Raw genomic sequence first — 27537 nt, forward strand, 5'->3', positions numbered from 1 at the left:
CCCGCCCGCTCCCGGCGCCGAACAAAGCGCCTCGCGGCCGCTCCGCGCCCCCGGGGAAACCGCCGCGGCAGACGAGGGGAGGCGGCGGATCCAGACACAATGAGCCGAGCCGGGACTCACCCACAGCTCCGTGCCCCAGCTCATGGCGGCTCCGCGGGCGGCGGCCGGGATCGGGGTCGGGCGGCGGCGGCCGGAGAGAGGAGAGTCCCGCCGGGAGGCGGCGGTGCCCCGGGTCGAGGGAAGCGGCGAGAAGCGGCGGAGCGAGGACGGCGTCGCGGCGAGAGGCGGCCCCGCCTGGCTCAGGGAGGAGAACCGCGGAGGAGACTGGGAGAGGGGCGGGCCCGGCCGAGGCGGCGGGGGACGGCGCGGGACGGGGCGAGGCGCCGCTCCACAGGGCGGCACGGCGGACGGCGCGACGCCCGGCTCCTCCCGGCCCCTCCCGGCCTGCGGAGCGCCCCTCGGCGGCGGGGAGGGAGTCGGGACCCGGGCGCTTCCAGCCGCCGAGAAGGGGCGCGAGGGCGGCGGCCGCCCGGCAGAGCGGGGACAGCGGCGGGAGGAGAGGACGGGGCGGCCGGCGGGCAGCGCCACGACCGGCCTTTGTGCGGGAGGAGGCCTCGCACCGCCCCTGAACCGACATGAGTCACGGCGCGGGGCGGCGCCGAGCACCTCGACGGGTACTGCACTGCACACCTCAATATACACCTCAATACACACCTCAATACACACCTCAACGGATACCGCACTGCACACCTCAATACATACCTCAATGCACACCTCAATGCACACCTCACTGCACACCTCAACACACACCTCAATACACCTCAACACACACCTCAACACACACCTCAATACACACCTCAATACACACCTCAACACACACCTGCGGCCCGTCCAGTCCGCAGCGACTGCGCGGTGAAGGATCAACCCGCGATTCCCTCCTGCACGGAGCGGGTCGGTGACTCACGGTTGCACGACGGCCCCTGGAAAAGAGCGGGCTATAAATCCTCCTCCACATTATTTCGTCCACGGTGGATGCTGGAAGGAAGGCACAGAGTGACTGATAGATTGAGAGCCGCCACTACCGCTCACACAGCGATGAGTTTATCCGCATGCAGGGTGTTCTGAGGCAGTGCCCACATCACCGCATCACCCCACACCTGGGCACGCCGCAGCCACACACATAAGTTAAGGCAGACTGCTGGCAAGTTGCACCCATCTGAAAACACCGCGCTGACAATGCAGCACTGCTTAACCGTGATCGGTACACACGTTGTCGTACAGCACTCAGGAAGAACAAATCGCTTTTAAGCACTGCATGCCTAGGCCAGTGCTGTGCTGTGCTCCCTGATCGCACACACCTGTATGGGAGTGTTAAAGAAAATGAGACAGGGATTACTACAGCAGCCCCTGTGCTACACAGAAATGCAGGGCCACAGAATGGGGAGAGCTGGACACATGCAGCCCTGCAGGGAAACTGAGAGTGAGTGGGTGCCTCCATCACTCCCTGGGAGGCAGCACGTTTCTCCATCTCACTGGGACCCTGTGTTAATACATCAAAGTCAGTGTCAGCCCTGTGCTGCACAGGTATAGGCTTTCATAATGACCTCATGCAGGTTTGTTTGTTTGGAGTTCATTTTTTTCTTTTTTCCTCCACACTACAAGATACCATAAGTTTAAACACAAAGCCTATTTGTTAAAAGCATGTTTCAGAGGCTGTGTGAGTATTTGCATTGAAAAAACAACATTCACAGCTGGTCCCTAATTTTTGCTTGCTTTCCAGCTGCACTTCATCCAGACCAAGAGATGCATGTGTACACAGGTGAGCATTCACATTCACTCCATCTAGGGGAGCCAGCATCCCAGGTGCAGCCCTGCCCAGAGATGCTTCTCTAAACTCATGAGTATGTAGGAAAAAAAAGCTTGTCAAAGTCTCACCCAATGGACTCAAGAAGGGAAAACACATTCAAGGCATACTGATGAAATTACTGCATGCAGCAAAGGCTCCATGACAAATTGCATTGCTCTGATATCCTTGTACACCATTATCACTCTCTGGAACATGATAACAATGAAGTAAATCCCTTGCTGCATTTAGCTGGTTTTCCCCATCGAGTAATTACACAGAATTTAACAGAAAACTGCCCAATTTTGGTCTAAGCCAAACCTACCTCATTCTATTTACTACACCTGGTATATATTTCAGTAATCCTGTTCACCTCTCAGCAGAATCTAGTTGGGTTTACAAGTGTACCACAGGATGTTGTCTTGGCAGAGCCACAACCAGCATGATTAACTCAGAGCAGCAGAGCTCTGTCTGGCACTCCCCACAGGCACGCATCCCAACAGAGCAGCAGTTCAACTTCCCATGGTCACAGAAGGCAGCATGGCCAACAAATTATTTCCAAATACCTCCCTTCTCAGTGTGAGTTGCCACTAATCCTTTTCTCTGCCAGGCATAAGTCGCTGTCATACCAAAATTGGATTTTTACTCCACAAAGAAACATTGCAGCTCATTATCTCTTTTTGCTCTGAAACCAGAAGGATTTAGTCTCATCCCTTTATTTATACACGCATTTCCCTCCATCATCAGCACTCCAAGTGCTCTAATTTCTAAAAATATCAGCATTAACAACACTTCTGTGTAGTGAGGTGATCATTATTTCACAGCTAAGAAAGCATCAGACAAAGGAACCGTCACACCTTTCCTTGCATGGCCCCAACATGGTCAACAGCACCCAGCAGCTTCCAACACATCCATAGTTACATCTGGCAGGGGCTTTACTGCCACTGGGTTCCTAATTCAACTATTAGGCAAAATATTCAAACTCACTAGGCTCACAAATATTCCCTTACCTCTGAATTTTCATGGGAAGAACTTTCAGAACTTAATCCACTCCACCTCCCCCCACATGCACACCATTTCCAGACAATACTGAAATGCTCTTTTGTTTTTCAATAGCAGAAGTGTATTTTTTTCTCCCCAGCCAACAAACCAAAGGCACTGCCAGTGATCAGATAACAGGATTACACCTGCTGTAAGCAGGAGAAAAATAGGAACTTCCATCTGCTTTTATGAAATCCCATGTTCGCTCTTTTTGCCTGCCCCCAGACAAGAGCACATCTTTCCATGCCATATGTAGCAAAGGAAAAGCGGCGTCAACCAGCATCAACTGGCAACGCTCCAACCACAAACATCCTCTGATTTTCTTTCCACTGAAGAAAGACTTCAGATAATCTGGCAGTTTCTTTTGCATAACGTACACCTATAGCCCAAGCTGAAGGCTGGACAATTATTATAGGAACATAAGGGGATGTCTGTAAGTCATGATCCTAAAACATTACCTTGAACTTGTTCATGCTTAAGCTACCTCCCTGAATACTGTCACCACCATGGCTGTGCTACCTGGAGATCTCCACCTACCACAAGTCTTCTCCATTCTCACACCAACTCCACGTACATTTCCCAATGTTAAAAGAACATTAAGCTATCCAAGTGTCTAACAAGAGGATTTAAATGAATAGGAATGGTCAGTTTGATCAAACTATTTCACAAACACTACATTATATACAGGCATAGAGATCATTAGTGCCAAGATAATAACCCAAGACATGCATAGCAACTTCTATCTTCTATCTGCTTACAAGCAGAGCATATCAGGTTAATGTGTGTTTGATACTGAAACACAGAGAGTCTGTCACAGGTTTTAATTCAAGCTGCCGAAAAATGAGTGAAGGAATGAGCAGCCACAGGTCAGCCACATATTTTCAGGCTTATTAAAATATTTAATATCCGTCTGAATCACGTTCAGAAAAATGTATTTACAGTCGTGCAAAACCTGTCATAAGACGTGATCGTAATCAGTACTCCGGGTCAGTAACGAGTCTCCTTAGAGGAATTTTAAGTCTCAGGTGTGCCGGTATCACGCCCCACACTGGGAGCAGCACCGGACTCCCGGCTGAAACCATTCCCTGAGCCTGACAGCCACCTGCTGGCAGGCAACGGAACGAGCAGGGGAACAAAACCGACCCGTTTCTCCTGTAGCTCACCAGATCCCGTTTCACTGAATGAATATCAGCTGCGTTAATTTGAAACAGGGGGCAGGGAGCCCTCGGCTGCCCTACCTTGTGCACGGCTGCTGGCTGCAGCTTCTCTCCTCCGCAGGAGCTCCCCTCAGCGCTCAGCAGTTCGCTGTCACAGGGTCCTTCCTTTGTTACTATAAGCCCCTGGTGGTACCTCCTTTTCTCATGAGAATGTGGATGTCCACGTTGCATAACAAATTTGCATGAAAGAACCGGCAAAGGATCACAATATGGAAGGAAACTCGGAGTAATCTGCATATCCAAGAGCATCCTCTCCTTTCCACTATTAATCATTTGTAAGGACAGGAATGTAAATAAACCATCACTGCCACTGATTTGCTTAATGACATTTCTATTCCATGCAGCAATTACCTTCCTAAGCCTTTCTCTCACATTAATTAAAAAACAACAGAAAACACTCCAACTCTTCATTATCCTTTCTCCAAAGGTGGGACTCCAACCAGAGCCTGCCTGCCTAAATTTAAGTGATTCCAAATAGACAAAACGAGAAATAAGCCATTTGTCTCAAAAAAAATATTTTTCTTCCTACACGTAACATTTTTTGAGCTCTATTTAGCTAAATTTCAAGACCAACATCTGCCCTTTGGACTTGAGATGCAGATCAGATTAATAGGTAGCAAACCGAGCTCTAGACAAGAGTTGCTTTTCCTTCATCTTCAACACCACTGGTTTTCTCCCATATAAATTCTGGGAGAGTAATGAAAAATTTAAAATTAAAAAAAAAATAAATTAAAAAATCAGGTTAAGTGAAGAACTAAGAACAGAACTTAATTACAGGTGCTGTCTGGTTTCAACGCATTATCCACATAAATTTGGCTTTATAGTTTGCTAATTAAACCACATACATGGCCCTGAAACCCACACCACTCAACCTCTGGAGCAGAGCCTGAGGCCAGCACAGCTCTTGCCAATTAGCCTGGCAAATGAGCTTGCCTGTTGAAGAGGCTCACAAATGAGTTTCCCACCTGGGGAGCTGGCAAGGAAGAGGCCACACAGGATCCTCCCAGTCACAGCATTGCAGCTTGTCAGCCACATTCTCAACAAACTCAAGGGATTCTGTATTTTTCCTTTTGAACTCAAAACCATAAAAATTACAAGAGGTCTGCTACCTTAACCAATGACTTTGAAAAGACCCGAAAGTACTGGAAACAGTGACAGTCAGCTCTCATAATAACTATATATAAAAGGCTTTAAGTCTTGTTTTCAAAATGTCTTCTTGATTCGCCAGCGTCTGAAATCATGCAAGGACCAAATCAAATGAGGAATTCTCTACTCATTTTACCTTGTTGCATATTGACCTACTTACACATAAAGCTTGAAGAGCTACTCAAAGCCTTCAATGGCCAAGTCCACAAAAAAGTTACCAAGTCAAGAATTTGACCAAATTTGAGGACTAACCTGACTCTCCTGGCTGGAATTTGTAAGTTACAAAATTGGAATTGGATACTACAAAAGTGCATCTGAACACAGTCACAAAAGAAAATATTTCAGCATTCCGAAGCTTTATTCTGTGTTCTTAAAGGAGAAGCATCTAAAATGTGCTCCCATAACACAGTCAACACTGGAGATCCCATTTTAGGACAATGTCCAGTTCTCAATCCCTTTCTCACCCCAATTAAAAAACTCTTAAAACAATGAAAAGTCTTCTCTGTCCAAAGAGAACTGCTACCACAATTCTTCCCTCACGACTGTGAGATTCATTCCCTAGAACCTTTTCATCTATAAGGGGAGGCTAATTTAGTGCAAATGTTTCTACCTGTGTAAGTTTTTCAATGTATTCTGTCACATGCTGAGACGGACCAGTTCTACTTGTGCTCATGCTGTTCTGCACCCACTTGGGTACAGAAGCTCATCACTTTATCACTGAAATTCATGTAGTAAATGTTCATCTTCTTCCTGAAAGAAAAGTTCAAACGATGATTTTGGTCTCTGAACATCAAGGCTGAAAGCAGATAACATAGAATTTTTCAACATTTTGGAAAAGATTAACTTTGCAACAGCAGTTACAGCCAATTTAGCCCTGTGTTATTACACCCTGCAGACAGGTATGACTATGTACTTTTCCCCACATTTAATCCAGAATTTCTCCCTTCATTCTAATGATATCATGTAACACAACAGTGTAGGACACAACAGTGATGAATGGGAAAGGCAGTAAAGCATTTCAAGGAAGAAAAAAAAAAATTAGGACTACCTAAACTAATTTCCTGTTTGTGAAGCTTTAGTTTTGTTTAATCAAACTTTATTAGGACTAAATATTTGAAAACCAATCTAATAACAATTCAAAAAGTGCTAAAAAAGTAGTAATTGTGAAACTAAAAATGTTTCCCACAATTTCAAGTTTCACAACATTCCAACATACTGAAAGCAAGAAAATAGTTACTCATAATTTAAGGGTAATGAGTTCAGCTGCTCACAACTCACCAAGCAGCCCCAGACAATTAAATTACTGTAAGTACAGAACACAGAACAGAATCCAATACAGAAAACATGTGTAAGTATGTTCTTAAACACATAAATATATTCTTAAGTAAGAAGCAACTACTCCATTTTCTTTATTTAAAAGGTCTGAATTTTACTTGCCTGAAAAATCATCATTCATGCATGAAATTTTGCACCAGTTTTTTCTGCTATAATGCAAAGAACAAACACATTTTTCCCTGCTCATATTCCTCCTTCATCACACAAATTTTGGAATGATTTTGAGAATGGTCTCCTTTGCAGCAGGACAGGATGGTGAATACCGTCAGATTTCTTACGTTACTGTCAGTGTCCTCATAAATTCATTTCTCTTCCACACACTATGCAGCTACCTCAGAGAAACCTTAATTTGTACACAAAACAAAAGAACACTGAATTTTACTTCTAATTGAGCTGTGGGTTTTCACTCTGTAGGTGACGAAACCTGCATACAACATTAATCAAACTGAGTTCTGGCCCATAACCAACCATCTGAAGTACTTCGACACTGCAAATGAATACTTTCATCTCTGACAATGACTTTCAGAACAAGCCTGTTTGTTTTTCCAATTACTTACTTTCTCTAAATGAGTCACCATTCCTCCAGTTTGACACGAAGATAACATCTTGTACCTCTGCACAGTGCAGCACCTTTTAGTTTCATACCATGTGAAAGCACTTACTTCAAAGCACAGTATGGACTGTTCAGATACAGACATTCTTTCACCAGGCAGCAGGACATTGCCCAAACCTAATTAACACCCATATAATGCTTTGAAGATGTATAAGAGCTTACAATAACTGACAAGAAACAGTACTGAACTAAAACCAAAACTGGATAGTGAAATAATTCCTATTGAAATGGGCATGGAATTCATTCTAAGCTATACTACACATCAATACGGCTCCACATGCATCTATTACTCTAGATGCCAGCTGAGGAGGGGAGAGGATAAATCAAATGCAGGTCTTGCATGGTGAGACTTTGTGCCTCTGAACCAAATGAAAATAGAGTTCACTGCCTTTGCTTTAAGGTTTTTTCTTCCTTTCTCACAAAGAAACATGTCTAATTTATCATAAAGATTAACCAGATGATCATTCAGCCTTAAAACTAAATGTATTCTTGACCCAATTTAATATGCTTCTTACAAACCATAATTCCACAAATATAAGGCATAGTAACTTCTACGTTTCTTTTCTTTAGCTTTGAATAGGAAAAGTGTCAATTCTTACCTGAGCATTTGCTTCGGGCTGTGGGATAGAAGTCTTCGTTCTGCGTTCCTGTAGTTGACATTGCAATAAAACACTACCATGAGTCAAAACCAAATTTCCCCTTCCCCAGGATAGAAAACATCATCTGAAAATGCATTTTTACTTTATATTATTCAAATCTATACCAGGAATATTCATGGAGCAATACAAGTAATACAAACATTCTTAAATTTACTGAATGACCAGTGAAGATTCTCCCATCTGCCATCACTACTTGACTTTTCCTTCCTGAGCTGGAATGCCTGAATAAATGAATCGGTCTAAAAATTTAAAAGAGTCCCTCTATGTAAAATCACTTCAACAGAAAACTAACACACATTCTTATTTCCCCAGCCTCTGTCTGTGATCTTCCCTTTGAAATACTTTCAGCTTTAATGGAAGTTTACCTGATCTACAGGATCCGGGTCCAACTTTCCAAGTCACGAAAGTTAGCTTATACAAATGCATATACACAAAATGGAATTCCCAAGAGAGCAGGACAACCCAGAATGACTCTCCGTAAGCATGTAACAACTCCAGTGAACAGCAATGCCATCCAGCAGCACTCAAGTTGAAAAGTCTTTGGTCACAATGTTTTCAGCAGGTCAAATAACAGCACAGCTTAAATAGTCTTAAATTTCTTCTTTATAAATGCAATGAAGAAGGCAGACTATTCATTAAATATAAAAGCAATTTTATAAAAACACATCAGAATTTTATTGCTTGAAGAATACAGCATATGAAAAAAGCACAAGAATGTCCAAAAGAAAGGTCACAAGGATCCAAACATATTACACCATACATACCAGATGCAGTAAAATGTTAACCTGAATTCTGCATCAGAAAATAAAGGTGTGAAAATATACCTAATATTATTTAAAAGGAAAAGACTCATTTAAAATAGAAAGGTGTGAAGGTGTTACAGTACAAATTAGAAAAGCCAACACTGCACATTAACATTGTATCACTAGACTAGATTTTCTACCTTTGGTACTTAAACCTTCACAGAAAACCACTTCCTTAATCAAACCTTGCCTAACACATATCATATAGTAGCTGTGAAAGGTTTTTCGTTTGTTTTAACTTAAATATTAAAATACATTTCTGACTTTTCACTGTATTAACGCATTTAAGGAAGTGTTCACATTTACTCTATATGAAACTTAACGCATCTCACACTTAAAAGTCACTAAGAGACTCAGACCTGAATATATGCCAATTGTACCTTGTTCAGATCGTTATGTAAAAATGGACATGATGTTTTCCACTTGTATCCTTACACAAACAGACTTGCTGCCCTCCTCAGGACCCACGACTAGAGCAACCTGCTGAGGTCTCAGGTTAAAATAAACAAACTGCATTGTTACAGAGCTATGAGATCATCTACAGCAGTACACAAGTGGCTTTTCTAGTCTGCTCAGATTAGTGTACCAGAAGATATGACAGTATTACTTCAAGTAACACATTAAAACCCAGTAATGGACACTACTGTGCTTTATTTCAACACAAAGAACAGCCGCTCATCCATTAATCAACAGAATTTTCAAATCAACTATCAAAAGGACTACTACAGTTCTGTTCCATGTCTTACCCATCACTTTGGGAAATACTTTGTCAAAAACCTGGACTTACCTACAAACCAATTTGAGTGATGAAAATGTTATCTTTGAAAGTATTCTAATAATCCAGTGGCAACCTAGTGTGGAAAACATTAGCATTACGCTGACAACGATGACTTATCAAGGTTAAATAAAATCCCTCTTTTATTGTAAGCATGCTCGGAGCTTCAGCTTTTGCCTTCACAGGCTTGAATCATTCCCAGTTACATCAGCGGAACCAGAACAGTTCTGTTTCATCAAGTTCCAGTTTTATATTTCAACAATATGAACATATCTGGACTACGCAATAACATCAACAGGTAACATTAAATCGGAGCAAAACAATAAGAAGAGTTAGTTTTCCAAAACTGGCAGTCTTCCAAGTAAAATATTCAGTCAGGACTGACTGTCAAAGGACGTAGTAATAAAACCATGGGTTTATTTTTTTCCATCCCATACCAAAAAGGATTCAATTTGTACAACTCCTATTAAACATACGTTTTCACCAAGCTAGGAAAGGTATCATTTTCAAATGGTAACAAGTGTGGTATTGGAGCATTTATAGTATTTATTGCCATATATATCCGCATTTTAAAAAGAACAAAGAATTCAAGACTGTACTATGCTGAACTTGACTTCTTTTCCATTAACAGTTTACCTCTACTGTACCACTCCCCCCAAAAACAATTAAAAATTCTAAGTAAGATTTTATAGTTTAGTTAAAAGGGAAGAAATGCAAATGTGGATTTAGAGCTTTTTGTATAAATCTCACTGTATTTTATAAACTTGTTGTTCATTGTAACACTGTTTATTGATCAAATAAGTGACGCACTGCTATCTAAAATTTCCATATACACCATTAAAAATCCAAAGTCGATATGATACTGAACCTTAAATCTTGAAGAGTTCAAAAAAAGACAGTTTATACATGTACAGCACACAACAGCAGACACCCCTAGAATACCAACTGCCAGTCCATGATGCATACAAACTTACAGGTAAGCATTCATTTCACTGTTTTCATTGTGCAGGAAAAATATTTCTTAGTGAAGACAGAAACCCAGCTGGTGAATTTCAGATATCATCTTCATCATCTTCATCCTGAGAAGATCCTGCCTGATTGGATGCACTGGCTGAGGCAGCAGCAAGTTGTGCCTGTTGAGCTGCTTGTTGCATCTGCAGCCACTCTTGCTGTGCCAGTTCTGCTTGCTGTTGTCTAGCCTAAAGACATGAATTTAATTGTTAAGGTCATACTGTATAACTTGTGAAGAATCTCTAGAGCACCTTAGCTATAAAAGCAGTTTTATCTGCACCTGTAGGCTCCTTTTACATAATTTTTTATTAACCGTGCACACACATGTCTAGAAAACATGTCTAGAAATACCTTTGTTATTTGTACTAGGATGTCCAGCTATATTCGCTCTTCCTCTGAAGAGGCCAACATTTAGAGGATTTATACTTTCCAGAACAAGTACATTAGTCCACACCTCTTTAGTTTCATTGTAAGGGTTGTACTGAACCACTTACTAATGAAAAGATAAAGCAAGACAAAGCAATAAAATAATTTACGGCTCAGTTTCAAGGCCTCTTAGCATTCAGCCACCATTCAGAGACGAGAACAGTCCTACACTGCTGATTACAAATAATGTTTGCAATTACAAATTCATCCCTCTCACCACAGCATGTAGAAATACAAAAAGAAAACAAATAAAAAAACCACCAAAAAACAAAAACAAACAAACAAACAAAAACAACCCACAGAAATGAAGAAATCCATTATCTCACTCTGCTAAGCCATCCTGGGAAAACAGAGCAATCTGAGCTCTTCTTAAATAAGGAGAGGCAGGTTGAGATGCCTTTGTTCCAGAAAGGCATGTTATCTGTACTTCAAGGTACAAGATGTTCTAACCATGTTCTTCAAGTAGCTCACATGGTGCCTTCCCATTTTCCCATTTAGAGCTTTTTCCTGTTTTTCAGCAACTATTTTTGATTTCAACACTGTGTTAACGTTTCATTTTCTGTTTTGAAAGTTCTTTAAATTAAAAACCTTCAGTATTCTTTACTTGCTCACTGAATTTTCTTTTCTTTTTCCAAAGCCTCAACAAACCAGCTTTCCAAACTTCAAGACACCAAAAGATGGTACTTCAGAAAATGATCAAAACCAGTTTACCTATTTAGTATACATGAAAAAAAGAAGTCTTCCTATACAATAAGAAGTGTTGCAATTTCTCAGCCTGTTCAACACTTCCCAATGAGGACTTCTCAGTATTTCTAAGTTTAAGCAGTAGCCAAGCTAAAAAGGTTGGAAAACAATTCAAGATGCTGTAAATCTGCAGCATCTGTTGTATTGACTAAGAAGCCTTAGCAGCATCTGGGGTAAACTGAACTCATTTATCGAGCAACCCATTTACACAGGAACTTTACAAGCAACCTTTAGTAAGGAAGCCTCAAAAAGAACACTTCTGTTGATGACCTCATCTTCCACAGACACTTTTAGACACGCACGAATATCAGGAGGAATCATTAGACTAACTTAAAACATTCACCACCATCCTCATAACCAACTTACATATAATTTAATTGTGCTTAATTCAAGTTAATTAAGTGTAATTTAGTATTAAGTAATACTTGCCACGTTGTAACATAACACTTTTAAAAATCATATAAAAATCAACACAATTTTGTTAAACCTGCATGTACTGTCTTTAATTTAGGCACTAAGGCACAGTATTATGGAATTTAAAACAACCACCAAAACATACTTCACGTGGTCCATTCTGCCTACATACGGTAGCAATGGTTTTTAGCATTCTTGTTTTATGTTACTTAGGAGGTTGTACCCCCTCAACTATCTTTGTTGTTCTGTATATCCATCATCATTTTTTAGACCAAAGTTTTTGTACAATGGTTTGAAAAAAAAACATGATTTAAGCTGACTACTACATATAAATCAAACCTTAAACCAGAAGCAGCCATATTGCTCCTTCTAGTGGTAATACAGTCAGAAAAAAAGTCCTAACTAGTTCAATGCATGCTGACAAGAGCCTCATGCATGCAGAAGCTTTAGTTGGCAAAAAGAATTCATCATGCAAATAAGATTAACATAGCTGGCACCTTATGACACAAACCCAACAATTATGAAGTGTTCCAGCAAGATACAAGTATAGTGAAGTGATGGGAAAGGAGGTCATAGTAATCAGACATAGTAACAACTGAATAAGCATTTTCAGAGGAAACAGAATTATGTAAATTGAGACAACAAGACTCATGGATTGGGCAAGAGGAAACAAAGATTATTTTCATATCATTTTGTTTAGAGAAAGACTTTCTTGTCAGACTGAGAATAAGACAGAGAAAGATGGTGTAGAAGGATAAATAAAATTAGCTTTTAGTTGTTTAAACCTGGGAACATTTACTATTAGGCAAAGCTGGGATGAAGGAGTATTTGTAGGCAAATTCCTTCCCTGTGCTTCAACTGCCTCCTTAAAAGTTTATGCATGAATTAACTCCAATAGAATCTCGCCACAAGTAAATAAAGATGAGAAAGGACAAATTGGAATTTTTTAACAATTAATTGCTACTTTCAAAGCCTCAATGAATTGTGCAGTGATGGTCACAAACAGAAGAGAGATTCATGTTTTAAATGCAACTTAAGGAAAAAAAAAAGGCAATTCCATTTTTTATTCCTCAGCTAAGTAGTTCTTAATGCATCACTACAATACAATGGAAGTACCTGTCTCAATAGTAGGGAAGGAAAAAAAAACAACAAAACTCAAAAACTTCCTAATTCTAGAGTATAACATTTGTTTGTATGTGTCAACTTGCAGGAGTAACCACAAACAGTATCTTACTTATTGACTCGACTTTCTGTAACACAAGCAGGACAAGAAGATCAATTGCACCTTAGACGCTACAACAGTCAACAAGGAAAGGAATACTTCTAGGTGTGTGTACATGTTTTTGCAGCATCAGATTCACCACATTAATTATTACAACCTCATCTGTCTAAGTGTTGTGTTGCCTCACTTACTTTTGCAAACAATTCCTGTTGCTGCCTTAGAAGCTCTTCTTCCGGAATGCCGAGGTTTTCCAGGCGTGAACTGGCCTTTCTTCTCTTTAGTGCTACGGTTTTGCATTCTTGTAAGACTTCTTTTACTTCACTGATATAGGAGCCAAAGCCCAAACTTTCTAGTGCTAGAAAAAATAAAACATTGGTCTTTTAGAAGGCTTTTGAAATCAGACACCAACATGTTTAAACATACATTTATAAAAAATAGAAGATGTTTGATCATTTTTCTGTCGTTTGGCGATGAAAAGTTGTGTTTGTGGGAACATGTGACAGCTACTCTCCCTGCCTCTTCTCCTATGCCCTCTAAAGAGGGCACGCTTTCACACTAGAAATGCAAGGTTTACTGAAGTGCAAAAAGTCCTGGCTTGCAAAGCACTCAGGACTCTCAGATCCATTTTGCTTTATTCTTGGAAAGCCTCCATCTTCATGTTCTGCACATCAGATTCATACATCAACTACAGAACCAAGATGCCCTTCCTATGTGAACTGTGATCCATTAATCTCTCCATGATTCTATCTTTCCATTTTTGTTGCAAGTCTTCAAATAAAATCATTTACCTATAACAAAGAAAACTTTAAAGATAGAAATAACAAACATAACCATAGAAATTCACTTTAGTTTTGGATCTGAATATCTGATCTCATTTTCTAGATGCCAACAACACATATTACATATACAGTTACATACAACTCCTTATTGTTTTGGAATGGAAATCCTCGTACTTATGTCTACATTAAAATGCATTCAGAAGCTGTAACACAGCATTTTAACCTGCCCAAGGAAACCTGAAGCACAGCTGTATTCTGCAACAGCTTTTAAAGAATGCAAAAATAACAGAAAGGTTAAAAACAAAACAGGCAAAACATATGAGAAAAGGCACATTTTGATATGCCACTTGCTACCATATGCCTCCACACACACACACCCTAAAACAGAACCTAATACAGAACAGGCTGGAAGTATCACACAGACACCAACTACTTAGAAACAAGCCCCAGCTTCATTCAACACCTGGTTCACTTCCAGTAGTTACGCAAGTCCGAGTTTTCCTTATAGAATGATACTTAATATTTATCTTACTTTATTTCAACCTTATGTAATAAGCTTTCCAAGAAGTCATACTAAAACAAACTACATAACAGTAAATACAAACAACATTATAAACAAACTGACTCACAGTACATCAGACTACTTTTCCACATGTTTCTACATGATCCTTTCCTACCCACAACTGAGGGGCAGGCCACCACAGTAACACAAAGCCACTCTGTAAACCTGGGGCTTCCAACACATACAAGGAGACAATTAACGCACTGCCTTCAATCCAGTAGCACACTGCAGCAGGACTGCTGTTCTTTTAAGGTTTGGCAAACTTTTTGGAAATGGCTTTACATAATACCTATTTCTTAAGAAAAATGAAGTTAAGAGACAACCAATTTAGAGATAATTAAATTACTCCAGACAGCATGCCAGTTCAGCCTCAGCCCACGCAGACACTGGAACCGTTTCAAATTAGTCCAGAGTTTCTATGAGAATCAACAAAAGCTTTCTTGAACCTGTTTAATACAGTCTCAGTAGAGAGGAGTCAAACATGTCCCATGGTGCAGAACCGGTTCTATAAGCAGCCTATTAATATTAAGGAGCTCATTTTATTTTAAAATGTAAACAGTAAATTCAATCAACTATTTCAAACTCAGAGCTTTTCCTTTTCAGCATTAAGGTGTTTACAAGTCTACAAGTCAAACATGACTAAGATGAACTATCACAGTGAATACAGATGTTCATAGAAGAATACTGACAGAGATCAGGCTTAGCAATCTGCTGCACTGGAGTATGAGCAGCTGCCCAAATCAACAGCAAGTTGTATGTGCCACTTAAGAGAATGGGAATTCATGGGAAGTACTTATAGCTACATACTTTTCTTTTGGACTGTAACTATGGCAGATTCATACAATAGCTCAATACAAATACAGCAATAACACTAGGCCTGCTGCAAACAAGTGAAGCTGTGGTGAAACAACTTCAGAATTTCACACTCTTGAAACAAACTGTAGCTTTATGGAGCACATGCATGGAAGGAATAAGCCTCTATCTCCTTCTAACAGCATGGTACTCAAATGCTGAATAAGTGAGTACCTGAGCAGAGCCACCTGTCCACCAAAATCCAGAATCTTTCTACTTCTAGAGTGTTAAGCCCACACATCTATCCAGATTGGTGAAAATCTGATATATTACAGGTATTAGAACAATCCCATAAGATTTCAGAAGCTGGTTCCCAAAACACAGAGCTTTAGAAAGGTACAGAGAAGGAAACTTTCACAATGTCAAATCGCACCTGTCCTTTTAGTTCAGCTTCCTCCCATTCTTAAAGACTGCATGAAGACATAGATGTTCGATTAATCCATTAAACATAACTACTTGTAGTTCTACATATGTTTTTAATGCAATCAAGTCACTTGTATATGAGATGCTTATCTTCATAGCCCTTCCAAAATAAAGTAACTTCAAAAGTGAAAAATCAAGTTTTTTTACACTAAAGCATGAACTAAAGCATGAATATCCTAAGAGCCCATGAAGGCTACAGGATTTGCCATCAGTTCTCATCCAACCTTAGTGCATCTCAGCTCCACGTAGACAAACCAGTCCAGGCAATCAGCTCCACAAAACAGTGATTTCCTACCTCACCATGTTCAGAATCCAACAGAACACCAGCTTCTCAAAATCCCACCTCATCACAACTTACACAGCTACCAAGTGAGCCTACTTTCTGTTTCCAGAACTGATCCCCAGTGCCTCTAACTGCTGCAGAAACTCTCCACCTCCACTCAGACCATTAGAGCCCTGAAGTCTTCAGGCACATTTTACATTAGTGGTGAGTGCCTGGCTTAGCCCGACTACATCTACCACAGCAGATCTCCCTCAGGATGCAGGAAGCCTCTGCTTTTCTTTCCCTATGCTGCCTGTAGGCACCGTGCCAGTCAAGTGTCTGTTACCACACAAAGAAACATCACAAGAACTTCACCCATCTGAAACAACCCAGCAGTGTGGGTGAAAGTGTTCCAGCCCAGTACGTATCCACACAGCCATTTTTTCCCAGTGCAATGGTGTGTCCTCAGTACCACTGCCCAGACATGGAACTACAACAAGCTGCACTTTCAGATTAGTTCCGATACAGCCCAGTTGCAGGATGACACCAGGTGGAAGGGTGCCTCTTCCCCCTTTTTTCCTCTAGGCCCTGCTTCTAACCCAGCACTCTCTCATTCACAGGAACCATCCTATCAGCAAACTCATGTGACAGTGAACTACCTTCCCTGATGTCCAAGTTTTCACAGTGTCAGAAAAGAGACTGTTACATCCAACTCTAGAGACGATGCAAAAACATCCCTGTTGGCAGCAGCCTGCTCAGCTGTGATGTGATGCCCATTTTATTTCTAATGGAGTTGACTTAAGGCATTAAAGGGACTGGGTTACCTCAGTGATCACAAATGACATATTTCAACTACCGAATTTGTTAGCATCATGGTCACGAAGGTATATCAAGGTACAGTTGAAGCAGCAAATATCTACAGCTCCTGAAGGCCAATGACAATGTTGATACACGATGCCTCTGCACACATCCCTGCTGCCTACAGAACAAACAGCTTGGACCATCATGAGTTCCATCCACTAACTGACCATGGCTGGAGGAGCACAAGCACATCCCTGCAGGTGAGGAGACCAGTAAATCCAGGAACAATCCCTTACACCTCTGGAAGCATCAGAAAAAGCATCTCTCTCCAGAGTGTTCATCAGCAATATTTGACTAAAATGGATGTAATATAAAAGCACTTTTCAAACACGATGACACAGAGCTCAACAAAATACTTATGTGTATGTCATTAGCAGTTGGTCTCCAACCACGTATATGCATTTGCCTTCAATTTGTTACCAAATTGCTGTTCGTAATTCTATCAAGTAATTGAAACTCTTCTGGTGAACAAGCTGGGACTAGTAAAAGAAATAAACAATTTTGACCGCTTATAAACAGAGAATCTCATTATGTTGTTTCTTAAGCTAACTCGACACCATTACAACCCTGGATATACCTCTATGGCAAATACTACTGCCAAGCGCTCTACCAAGCAACAGAATGAAGCACGCTCAGGATCAGTGCTATCAATTTGTTTGCAGCAGTCACTGTTATCAATAACCATCACTTCAGCAGCAAAGTGAACAGCTCCTGACAAAAGATGCTTGTTGCAGAATTACACACAACATAAGAAAGCTCCCTACTTGTGGGAGAACATAAAGAAAAGCAAAGGAGATGTACTGAGAAAACTTTCATTCAACAAGGGGAAGTAGGAGGCAACAGCTGCTAAGCAAAACACAAAGGAGTACATCATTGTTACATGTTTCCCACAACAGACAGGAATAGCGGATTTTAAATGATTGAATTGCAAGGACAGAACAGGAAAAGTATCTCACATTTTACAGAATCTGTGCAAGCAGACTAAGCTCCACATACCAACCGTGGGCCTTTAGTCAGTCTCCTTAGAAAGGCACCTAATAAGCTCAGTACCTTAAAACACACTGTAAGAGAAAGCTGCACTGCTATTACAAAGAGCAGCCCTCGTTTCACGAGCCTGAAAAAGACTGTTGGGCTCGGAGAGCTCTCCAAGCGTCACGCTTCTGTGAACGACAGGACGAGAAGCCGGTGCCGAGCCCACAGCAGCGCCTCCAACCAAAGACACAACCCCCCTGCAGGGCACTGACCGGCCGGACCACACGCTGCGTCCCCAAGGCCCTTAATGCTCCCGGTTTGTCTCACACCGTCAGAGCACAGCATGAAGCAGCCGAGCGCAGCACGGGGCCGCCGGGAACTCACCTTGTATGACGTGCTCCGGGGATATGGTCTTCTTCTCCGACTTGTTGCAGATCTCGTTGGCCTCGGAGGAAATGAGGTGGATGAACTCGGTGCAGCAGTTGACCACCAGTTCCCGGGCATCGTTCGCCACGCGGACGTTGGGGAGCGTCTCCTTGATCATCTTATTGATGGCAGCCCTGGGGATGGTCAGGTCGTCGTCGTTGCCCGACGACGATGCCATCCTCGCCGCCACCGGCCCACAAGGGCCGCCCCGCCTCGATCCGCGCTCACGAGCCGCCCAAAGCCCCAAGTGGGGCGGCACCGAACGGGAACCGTGAGGGTGAGCGGGCAGCGGCAAGGCCGAGATCGGCAACGGGCGGAGAGCAACGGAGAGCAGCAACAGAGAGCAATAGGCAGGGAGCTGCCGGCGGAGCCGGGGAGCGCTGCTCGGGCTCACGACTCCCTCGGCCGCGGCTCCTGCCACTGCCGCCTCCGCCACATCCTCCGGGGCGTCGGCGCCGCCACCTTATGAGTGGTGCGAGGGAAGCCGGCCCCGAGCAGCGGCACAGCACGGTACGGTACGGTACAGCACGGCACGGCTCCAGCTGCGGGCGGCGGCGCCGGTAAACGCTGCCGCGAGACGGAAACAGACCGACTGCGGGCTCGACCTGCGCGTAGCGCCGCTTCCGCCGGATGTCGGAACGCGCTTCCGCCGCCTGGCTCCGCCCCTTCCGCCGTGAAGCGCCGGAAGCGCTGGGGGCACCGGGCCGGGCCACGTGCGAGGGGCGGGCAGCGGGATGGGCAGCGACCGGGAAACGGGCAATGGGCGCTGAGGGACAGGTGGGCACTGAGGGAGCTGGTCAGCGGCACGGCTGGAATTCGGCTTCGAGGTGTTCTGTTCCAACCTGAGAGGGCGCTGACGAGGGACAGAAGCACGGCCCTACACACAGCACAGACACACTGTGAACGTGCTGGGCGCCTACAGCATGAGAGGGCACGAGCACCTACAGCCGGCAGGAGTGATGGCAGAACGATGAGATACATGAGCAGATTGTGTTGGAACTGCAGCTGAGTGAATGCAGAGTGGTACAGTCAGGAAAAGAAAAGCCCGTGCTGTGCAGCTTCAGCTGCTTCTGCTGAATTGAATTGAGTTTTTATTTCTTTTAAAGATGAATTCTAAAGAATTTGCAATTTATTTTCCACGTAAAAAATGATCAGCAGTAAAAAGCCTTTGTCTTCTTTAGGTAAACTGGTTACTGCTGTTAAACAGAGAAAATGTACCAAAGCAGTGGATAGACAGGAAGGTGTTACAATGAGGTGATTTGTTAAAAACAAACCAGAACAATAAAACTCCATAATACATTTGTCAGAGCATCTAAAGGAAGCATTCAGAATAGTCAGCTTCAATAGAAATAGTAACTACTTCAGCTGTTGCACCTTAAGATTGATGAAACTTATTCATATATCAAATATAATTATTTATAGATTCTTACTAGCCTTTTCATACAGTACACATCTCACGGTGTGTTAGCTTATAATTGAAGGGAAGCAAGTTGATATTAAATACTTAAGAATTTAAGTCAGTGCTCATCTTTCCATGGAAAGAGAACTCTAAATAGCAATGCTGACTGGAATAAACCTGTACATCGAGGATTTTTATTTCAAGGTTCTGCAGACTAAAGATAAAAATACTGAGGTGATTATCTAAAGTAAGCTCAGAGATCTTTATACAGTTACAGAACAAACAACAACATGGTGTTAGCAGCAGCTCTAACAATTAATTCCAGCTTGCACAATCTCACTGTGATGAGGACTTTCCCAGGTCAAAGCTTTTTCTGCTTCTCCACCTCAGCAATTTGATGAAGTTAAGACTTGCACTGAAGATTTTGTCATGGTGAAAAACCATTTTGTAGAATGTATCAATGGGTAGATCTCCATTTGGATCTGCGTATTTCAGTGTTGTCATGGGTGTATACAAGGTATTGGTTTGATGGCGAAAAGGTGGATTTTCCGCAAGTATTATCTTGACTGTATGCTGCCAAGAATTAGAAGTGGAATAATTAAAGAACCTTTACTGAAATAGTACATTAAAAATCCTGTTTTCATTCAAGTAGATGAAAAGCAGATGAAGAAAATGCTAGAATTGTGTGAAATGCCATATGCGACTTTATTAGAATTTCATTAGAATTTTTTATTCAAATATTTAAGACTAGAATTTATTCATAATCCTATTTCTATTCCTCTACTCCACTTTATACAAAGAATCCTGCACAACCCTCCAGAAGTATCCCTGCATGCTCACAATAGGTAGATAGTTAAACTGAATTCACTAGAAAAGAGTCACAAAAGTGCACTTTACATCAAGGGAACTTTCAGTGTCAGCATATGTTATGTGTTAGCAGCCAGCAGCTGAAATTGTTGTCCCTTCTAATAACTTGCTTCCACTTGTCTTCCTGAAGAAAGCCCTGAACACCAAAAGCGACATCCAAGTATCTATTATCGTGCCTTTGGTGTTCTAGGGTAGTCAAGTCAACTTCACACCCACCTCCCATTCGTGGAGAGCTACTTGTGAGAGAGGAGAGAGTTTACACAGGCAGAAACCAGATGTAACAGTGAAGAATGGCAAGACTTGACCAGATGATGTGTAAAAGCACACATCCACAAGGGTATTTGTGTATATACGGGAGAGTTAACGATTGCCTTTCAGTGGGAAAAAAAATAAAATATTCCTTCAATGTTCTAGAGGGTCTTGTTTACAGCTCCTGGGATTCTCTTAAGTTTTTATCATTCTTCTAAGTTGCACAAATACTGTTTAATTAAATCTAACACTTGGACAAAACAATAACAAAAACAACCAATGAACCAGTGCATTCTTAAGAAGAAAAATAAGAATTGTTGATGAGTTACCTCTGCAACTTCCTCAGCACTTTGTCCAAGGCTCTGGAAAATTTGTTTGTAATTTTTAAGGTAAATATTAGTAAACATCTCAGCTGTTTCCTCATCTGCAGCTGAAAGATCCATTTTCATTCCATCTTCAAACACTTTTCTTTCAAACTCTGTAACCACTGGACCTGGTTCAATCAAACTTAACCTATCCAAAAGCAAAGGTATACAGATTGTTACTGCTCTCCACATGAAATGCACCTTTCTATGCTTCTTAAAAATGTATACTGAAGGTTGCAAAATGAGGTTTAGCTGGGAAACAACAGGAAGTATGTCTTATCAAGGTGGCCCACATCACATTGTTGCTCTGAAGCTGCTATCCATCCACATAGAGCAGAAAAATCTGCACAGCATATCTGTCACGAAGGCACTGTAAGTTGATTCACAACAGAAGCCAGTGCAGTTGCTACTTGCTATCTTGGAATTGTGGAATCTGACAATTATTTATCCACAAGAACTTCAGAAACACAAAGAAAAATAATGTAAAGATAATAAAAAATTCATTACTTTCTACTTTCTGGACAAAATCCCACATGATGTGTTATTGTTAGCAGTTTTTCCATGATAATAGTAGCTGAAAGAGAGTGGAGTTACCCAAATATGAACTTTTGGTCAAGTTGTCAGCGTTACATGGATCCCCCTTCATTAATTACAGAAAATACTGAGAATTTTCCTGTTGACAGACAGATTTGGTTGCTAACAAATACAAAAAATCTGATTTTGATCAGTAGGTACTGCAGCAAGTCACAGAAATGCAGTTACTGGGCAGCTCTTTTCTAGTTCTGTTCTCAGGTAGTAATTAACCCATCACAACGTTTATCAAAACACTCTTTGGGATAGGACCTCTTTCCAGAGCTGAATTTTAGGCAGGCTTTTCTTCAAAACCAATACAGCATTATAGCCTTACAATCCCATTATGGTATTTATTTCAAATCCCTCCAAACCGTTCATAGCCTTATGCAAAATCAAAGTTTGGAGTCGGCTTTGTCTCTGGAACCCCATGTCAGCAGCTGTCTCTTTTGCCACAGCAGAAGGGCTAAGCACTCAAGCACACACACATGCAAGCGATGTTTAACAATTCTTGAATTTCACACAAAGAATAGATCCAATGTGAATGTACGTGACAAATCCAACACTGAAGTACCACAGTGAACAGGACCATTCTCTTAAATACTGCCTTAAACATTAAGAAACACTACACTATGTTCTTATTGTTTATCTTTCAACCTCCTGTCCCAGTAAAAATCTCACTCCAAGTTTCATTCTAATGAATTCCTTTGTGATTTTTCTCTTTCCCCTCCCTCCTTCTACTCCTCCTTCTCTGCCTCCCCAAGACCTTTACCATTTTTATCTCTAGATTCTTTTCAAAATAAAATACAGGCTTGTACTGTAATATTATTTCTAGCATATGCAAGAATCTGTTCTCAAAAGTATTAAGTAAATTATTCATAGATAAAAGCATTTAATTGCCCATGATAGTATGCTTATTTTAGTATCAAAACTTTATTTGATTATGCATGTGAGGAATGTGGACATTCTATGCTTTTCATGATGTGCAATTTCCATGGGTTCCTCAGTCTGCTTCTCCTAGACAGCAGCAAGCTTTAAGGATCTGTTTGGTAGTTCTGAACACATCTAAAACTGTCTCAAGAACAGTTTACTTCTGTGTATCAATACTTACTGCAGCTTGAACTTGAGTGCTTGTATAGCTAAACTTTCACAGAATCCTTCCACCGCAAACTTAGATGCAGCATAAACGTCATTAAATAAGATACCTGATGGTACAAATAGAACATCCTGAGAACTGTATTCAGCAAACAATTATTTTACTTTTACAAACATATCTAATTTCCCAGAATTTCTATAGTCATGCTGGGAAAACATAAAAAAAAAACAAAAAACAAACAAAACTTATATATATATTGGTCTAGTGAAACAATGCTAACCATCATTAATGATTTATTTGCATGTATTCTCAAAATTGCTTATACTAGGAAAGCATGGCTGACTAACACTCTTCCTCCTCCTAGCTGATGCTGTGATCTCTGTGGATCATAAGTATTTTGTAGTCTAATGTATAAAAGTGCATATAAAATATGCATTTATATACACAATACCATTCACATCATTTACCAGCAAGACTTTTAATAGACAGTAAATAAACACAAATGCTGAGCAACGTGGGAGATTTGATTATGCAAGAGATCCAGTTTGCACTTGAGGGACTTGGAAAAAGAAGTATAACGATCTACTTAGGAGAACGAGAAGTACTGTATTAAGGCAAACTGTAAGGGTTGTTATTGTTTAGGATTCTTCTCACCAGAACAATCCAGGCAGGAATAATGCCTCTGTCTTAGTAATTGCAACACATATATAGTTAGACTAGATGGAACACAAGAGTAGAAACATGATTATTCTTTGCTAAAACTAGCTCTGCAGAGGTTTGTGAGAGGAAACTTTACTAAAGGGTGGTACAGTAGTGCAGGATGTTACTGGATTTTGTTTCTTTACCACACTGCAGGGTGAAGTATGTTTGCCCATCCCCACCTTTCCCAACAGTAAAAACTCATACCACTAAATCCTGTTTTTCAGATAATTTCTAGTAATAATAAATAAAAAATGATAAAGCAAGAATTGGAGTTAAAACTGATGGCCTTACTCCCACAGAAAAATACTGCAGATTTTGTTGTTTAAAGGCCTTCAGTAGTTGTGCATAGTAGCAGGTTATTGGAATGCATAAAAACATCCAAATGCTGTCCATCGAATAGTTGGATCTTCAGCTTTATAGAGCACAGCAGCCACATATGCTACCTCCTGCATTTTTTCCAGCTAAGTGTTATGCCTTAGATTTTGAATACTGAGCTCTAAGAATAAAAGAACCACTTTGCCTTGAATTCCCATAACGCTGCTTATTATAACTATATGCCCGCTCTTCCTCTTCTTCATGTCAGGCAAAATCTCCTTCAGGAGTCGAACCAGTCCAAAGAAGTTGGTATCCATCACGGTTTTCATTTCATCGATAGTCTGACATTCAATTGGTCCAATGAGCCCCATTCCAGCATTGCTAACTGCACAAAACAGAAGACAACAGCAACCAATAACTTTACTACAAAATTAACTTGTCATCTTCGCTGAAAAGCATTTAAAAGTGAAAGTGAGAGGGTTAGGCATTAAATAATCCTTAAATAATCTTTAAAGAAAAGGTTTAAACAAAGAGATGTTATTGTATAACTCAAGCTGTGCAAATACACTTTTATGTAAGTCTAAGGGCAGTAAGTCTTGCACACGATGATGCAGATTTGGGCACAAGTTCTGTTCTCACACTTCATAATAAGGAACTGTATCACCTTATCCAACACACTTTCTGCGACCAAGCCTCTCCTCTGCAAATAAAAATGAGCTTCCCAACTTCACAGAAGCACAGTGAGATTTTATTCATGCCTGCACAAAGCCTGAGAAACCATGAACAGAGTAAACTACACAATGACTATTACTTTAATCACGTGAAAAAATGCACCAATGAAGCTTCTCCAGTGTATTTGTGGAGACAAACAGTACTTATCTGTTCACATCCCGTACTTGCCTAGGACATCAATCCTTCTGTCAGGGATGCTATTCACACAAGTTTTAATGGACTGTTCATCACAGACGTCCAGTTGCTTGATTTCCAAGGTTTTGCCCAGATTATGACCTACAGCTTCCTCGAGTGCATCTTTCTTGGCCAGATTCCGCATTGTAGCATACACTGCAACATATCAGAAACCACAGCCAATTAGAACTAAAACCTATTCTGCGGCAGTGTTACTGAGAAATATTAAAGAACAGTTTTTCATCTGTATCTTAAATGTCAGTAATAGAAACCAGATAAAAACCTGAAGTAGGAAGATCCTATTTTCAACATAAAATAGCACAAATTACCCAGAATCTGGTTCTGAAACCTTTAAGAAATTAGAAAGGAGAATTAAACCACTATGCACAATGTAAAACAAAAGGCATAGTACCAACTCAGGCTGCTGAGTCATTTTTAATATTCCAAACATAATTGTGAAGTCTGCACATGCTTTTTAAAAAATAAAAATAAAAAATAAAAAATAAAATCACATTCTAGCTAACAAAAATAACACAGCTATTAAAAACAACACCTGCATCTTTAAGTTGCATAAATGAGCATTTTTGCAAGTAACTTCCCAAAATAAATCACAGAATCATTGAGTGACTGGGTTGAAAAGGACCATAATGATCATCCAGTTTCATTACTGTACCATAAAACTATCTGCAAGCACCCCCCTTACAGTAAAATGCTGTAAGAATAAGGATGAGAAACTGATTCCCTGCAGGCTGATATATTTACCTTGCCATCCATTTTCAGTCACAAATGTTCTTTTGTTCACCCTCTTATGGGTGAACGGGGGTTAGAATAATGAAACACATCAGGGAAAATAACTACAAGATTATTATTTTTTCTTCTAAACTAAATTCTTTGGCCTTCAAATTGACACGTACATTTCATTCAACAAAATTTTTAGTAGCCAGAAGTGAAGCTAACTACAATCATGAGAGAGAGAGAGAGAGAGCATGCAAGACACACATCTGCTCAGTTGATGCAGGTGTTCAAGCTGAAATACTGCTTGCTTACCAGAAGTGGTATATTTTCACTGCACTGTATTTCATCGATGATAGGAAGGGGAAACTGACAGGAAAGGAGTCAGATTGAATTCTATCATCTATTAAGTAACAGGGAATGAAAAACAAATCAATTGCATTGAAAAATATACGTATTTTTAATATAGATAAATAACAGACATGTTATTACCTTTAAATCTTTCCTGTTCATCTTTCGCCATTTTTACAGCTAAGGCCAATCCAATTCCTGAGGAGCAACCTGTAATAAGGACGGTTTTTCTTGCCATTTTTTCAGCTGTGTGAGTCAAGCAAGAGTTCTCAGAGGACCGTCAACCTAAATGCAGCTGCAGTATGTGTCACTGGCCTTTAATGCTATCTCGAGCTTTCCTGAGTCAACAAATCCAAAAATGCACACCCAGACCCTGCATGATTAAGGGATAATCTCCAGCTAGACGAAAACAGAAACAGATGCTCCTTCATGAGCTTATAATCTGCACTGTCAATATGGACTATATTTAATACAAAACAAGATTAGTCTTATGAGATGAGTAAAGCAATAAAAGACATTTTTTTTTAAGTAGTAGAAAAATTATTTTGTACACCACTGGAAGGAAAAGCCTTGCCATGATCATGACCAGTCTCTAGCATTAAGTCTGCAATGCATATCAAACACTCAAAACATGATCCTTCTGCTAAGGGTGTTCAGACTTCCCATACTTAAAGCACTTATCATTCTTTTGAAATAGAGCAACACATCATTTTATTCCCACAATGCCACCTTCTTATGGGAATGTTTGTAACTTAAGAGTCCTGACAGGCTTTAAAAACTAAACAAAACAAAGAAACAAAGAAAGAAAGGAAGAAAGGAAATTGAAAAATGTGATGTGGATTTAGGAGACAAGTTTAGACACATTCCTCACATTGCTTTCTGGCACCACTCCTGTACAAGACAAGAGAAAGTGAGCAAGCACACCAGCAATGTGGCAATCAGCCTGGAAGGCTCTGAACATGCCAGCTTTACTACATCCTTGCAATCACTGAAGTCTTTGAACTATTTTGATTCACAGATTCAAGAATAAAGTTTTCCAAGAAACAGTAACTCCATATCTAGTTAAAGTGATAGTTATGCAACACAGCACCAAAGGTTTGTAATGAAATATAATTATGATTCTTTGTATTTATCAGGCTTTGCACACTGTGTTACCACAGCTTTTACTATTCGCACACGTAATTTTAGTACAAACACTGTTTGGCTGATCCAGCTATTTGGAAAATTGCTTTTGCTGCTCATGCACATTTATATTTAGTGCATGTAGGAGGGGCAAGTGAGGCTTTGCGCAACACCATATTAGTGGAATTCCACGAGCATGGTGACACAACTGTGATTACAGGGAGGTTATATATTCCCCTTTTAAGCCCCTCAAACCAGGATTTCATACTCCTTTGTTTTTAAGACATCAGTCTGAATTTTGATGCACACATTTCCAGGCAAACTGATCTGCTTAACAAGAGGAAAAATATTTTTATTATTATAATACTGGCCCAATTACTTCTACTGTTTTTAAGTTACTATTATTTAGGGAAGAGCTTGATTTAAAACACACAATACAGTCATTTCAAGTGCATTTTTTGTTGCACTTGTGGAGCA

The 27537-nt window shown here is 40.7% G+C and overlaps 3 protein-coding genes and 1 long non-coding RNA gene across 10 annotated transcripts in view; all 4 read right to left on the bottom strand.

Annotated features, from left to right (window-relative positions):
• The window catches only part of FNBP1L (formin binding protein 1 like), a 48073-nt gene extending 47772 nt beyond the window's left edge, over positions 1-301 (bottom strand). For all 5 annotated transcript variants that reach the window (XM_085511292.1, XM_085511290.1, XM_085511293.1 and 2 more), the window contains exon 1: positions 121-301. In XM_085511292.1, the coding sequence (XP_085367418.1) occupies positions 121-144 (24 nt within the window). In that variant the 5' untranslated portion in view covers positions 145-301. The remainder of the gene's footprint in view (positions 1-120) is intronic.
• A 6492-nt stretch (positions 302-6793) lies between these two features.
• On the bottom strand, positions 6794-8337 carry LOC146759024 (uncharacterized). Its single transcript, XR_014932755.1, has 3 exons — positions 8220-8337; positions 7795-7842; positions 6794-6925 (listed from the first exon to the last, which is right to left on the bottom strand). It is a non-coding gene; the product is annotated as an uncharacterized LOC146759024 (long non-coding RNA).
• Positions 8338-8505: 168 nt separating this feature from the next.
• Positions 8506-18997, bottom strand: DR1 (down-regulator of transcription 1). The gene is made up of 3 exons (XM_015869959.2): positions 18345-18997; positions 13441-13604; positions 8506-10631 (listed from the first exon to the last, which is right to left on the bottom strand). Exons 1-3 carry the CDS (start codon positions 18562-18564, stop codon positions 10485-10487), a joined length of 531 nt encoding a protein of 176 aa, XP_015725445.1. The 5' UTR covers positions 18565-18997; the 3' UTR covers positions 8506-10484.
• A 436-nt stretch (positions 18998-19433) lies between these two features.
• On the bottom strand, positions 19434-26698 carry LOC107317369 (retinol dehydrogenase 8-like). 3 transcript variants are annotated; one of them, XM_015869960.3, is made up of 6 exons: positions 26080-26698; positions 24850-25011; positions 24155-24334; positions 22948-23041; positions 21231-21414; positions 19434-20358 (listed from the first exon to the last, which is right to left on the bottom strand). In XM_015869960.3, exons 1-6 carry the CDS (start codon positions 26174-26176, stop codon positions 20122-20124), a joined length of 954 nt encoding a protein of 317 aa, XP_015725446.1. In that variant the 5' UTR covers positions 26177-26698; the 3' UTR covers positions 19434-20121. The 3 variants fall into 3 exon arrangements, with proteins under 3 accessions (XP_015725446.1, XP_085367456.1, XP_085367457.1); XM_085511330.1 differs by lacking the exon at positions 26080-26698 and adding an exon at positions 25903-26027; XM_085511331.1 differs by lacking the exon at positions 26080-26698 and having other exon boundaries at positions 24846-24983.
• Between the last annotated feature and the right edge of the window lie 839 nt (positions 26699-27537).

The sequence above is a fragment of the Coturnix japonica genome, chromosome 11 (genome assembly GCF_054131305.1).
Source record: "Coturnix japonica strain WE chromosome 11, WE-NBRP24, whole genome shotgun sequence".
NCBI classification, from domain to species: Eukaryota; Metazoa; Chordata; class Aves; order Galliformes; family Phasianidae; genus Coturnix; species Coturnix japonica.

Excerpts from the sequence above, each read along its gene's own strand:
- DR1 (XM_015869959.2), bottom strand. The coding sequence starts at position 18,564 with ATGGCATCGTCGTCGGGCAACGACGACGACCTGACCATCCCCAGGGCT. Across the intron at positions 13,605-18,344 it reads CCCGGAGCACGTCATACAAG|CACTAGAAAGTTTGGGCTTT; the intron begins GTGAGTTCCCGG and ends TATTTTTTCTAG. Across the intron at positions 10,632-13,440 it reads AACAGGAATTGTTTGCAAAA|GCTAGACAACAGCAAGCAGA; the intron begins GTAAGTGAGGCA and ends TCATGTCTTTAG.
- LOC107317369 (XM_015869960.3), bottom strand. The coding sequence starts at position 26,176 with ATGGCAAGAAAAACCGTCCTTATTACAGGTTGCTCCTCAGGAATTGGA. Across the intron at positions 25,012-26,079 it reads TGAACAGGAAAGATTTAAAG|TGTATGCTACAATGCGGAAT; the intron begins GTAATAACATGT and ends GATATGTTGCAG. Across the intron at positions 21,415-22,947 it reads GCACTCAAGTTCAAGCTGCA|GTTAAGTTTGATTGAACCAG; the intron begins GTAAGTATTGAT and ends GCTTTTGGATAG.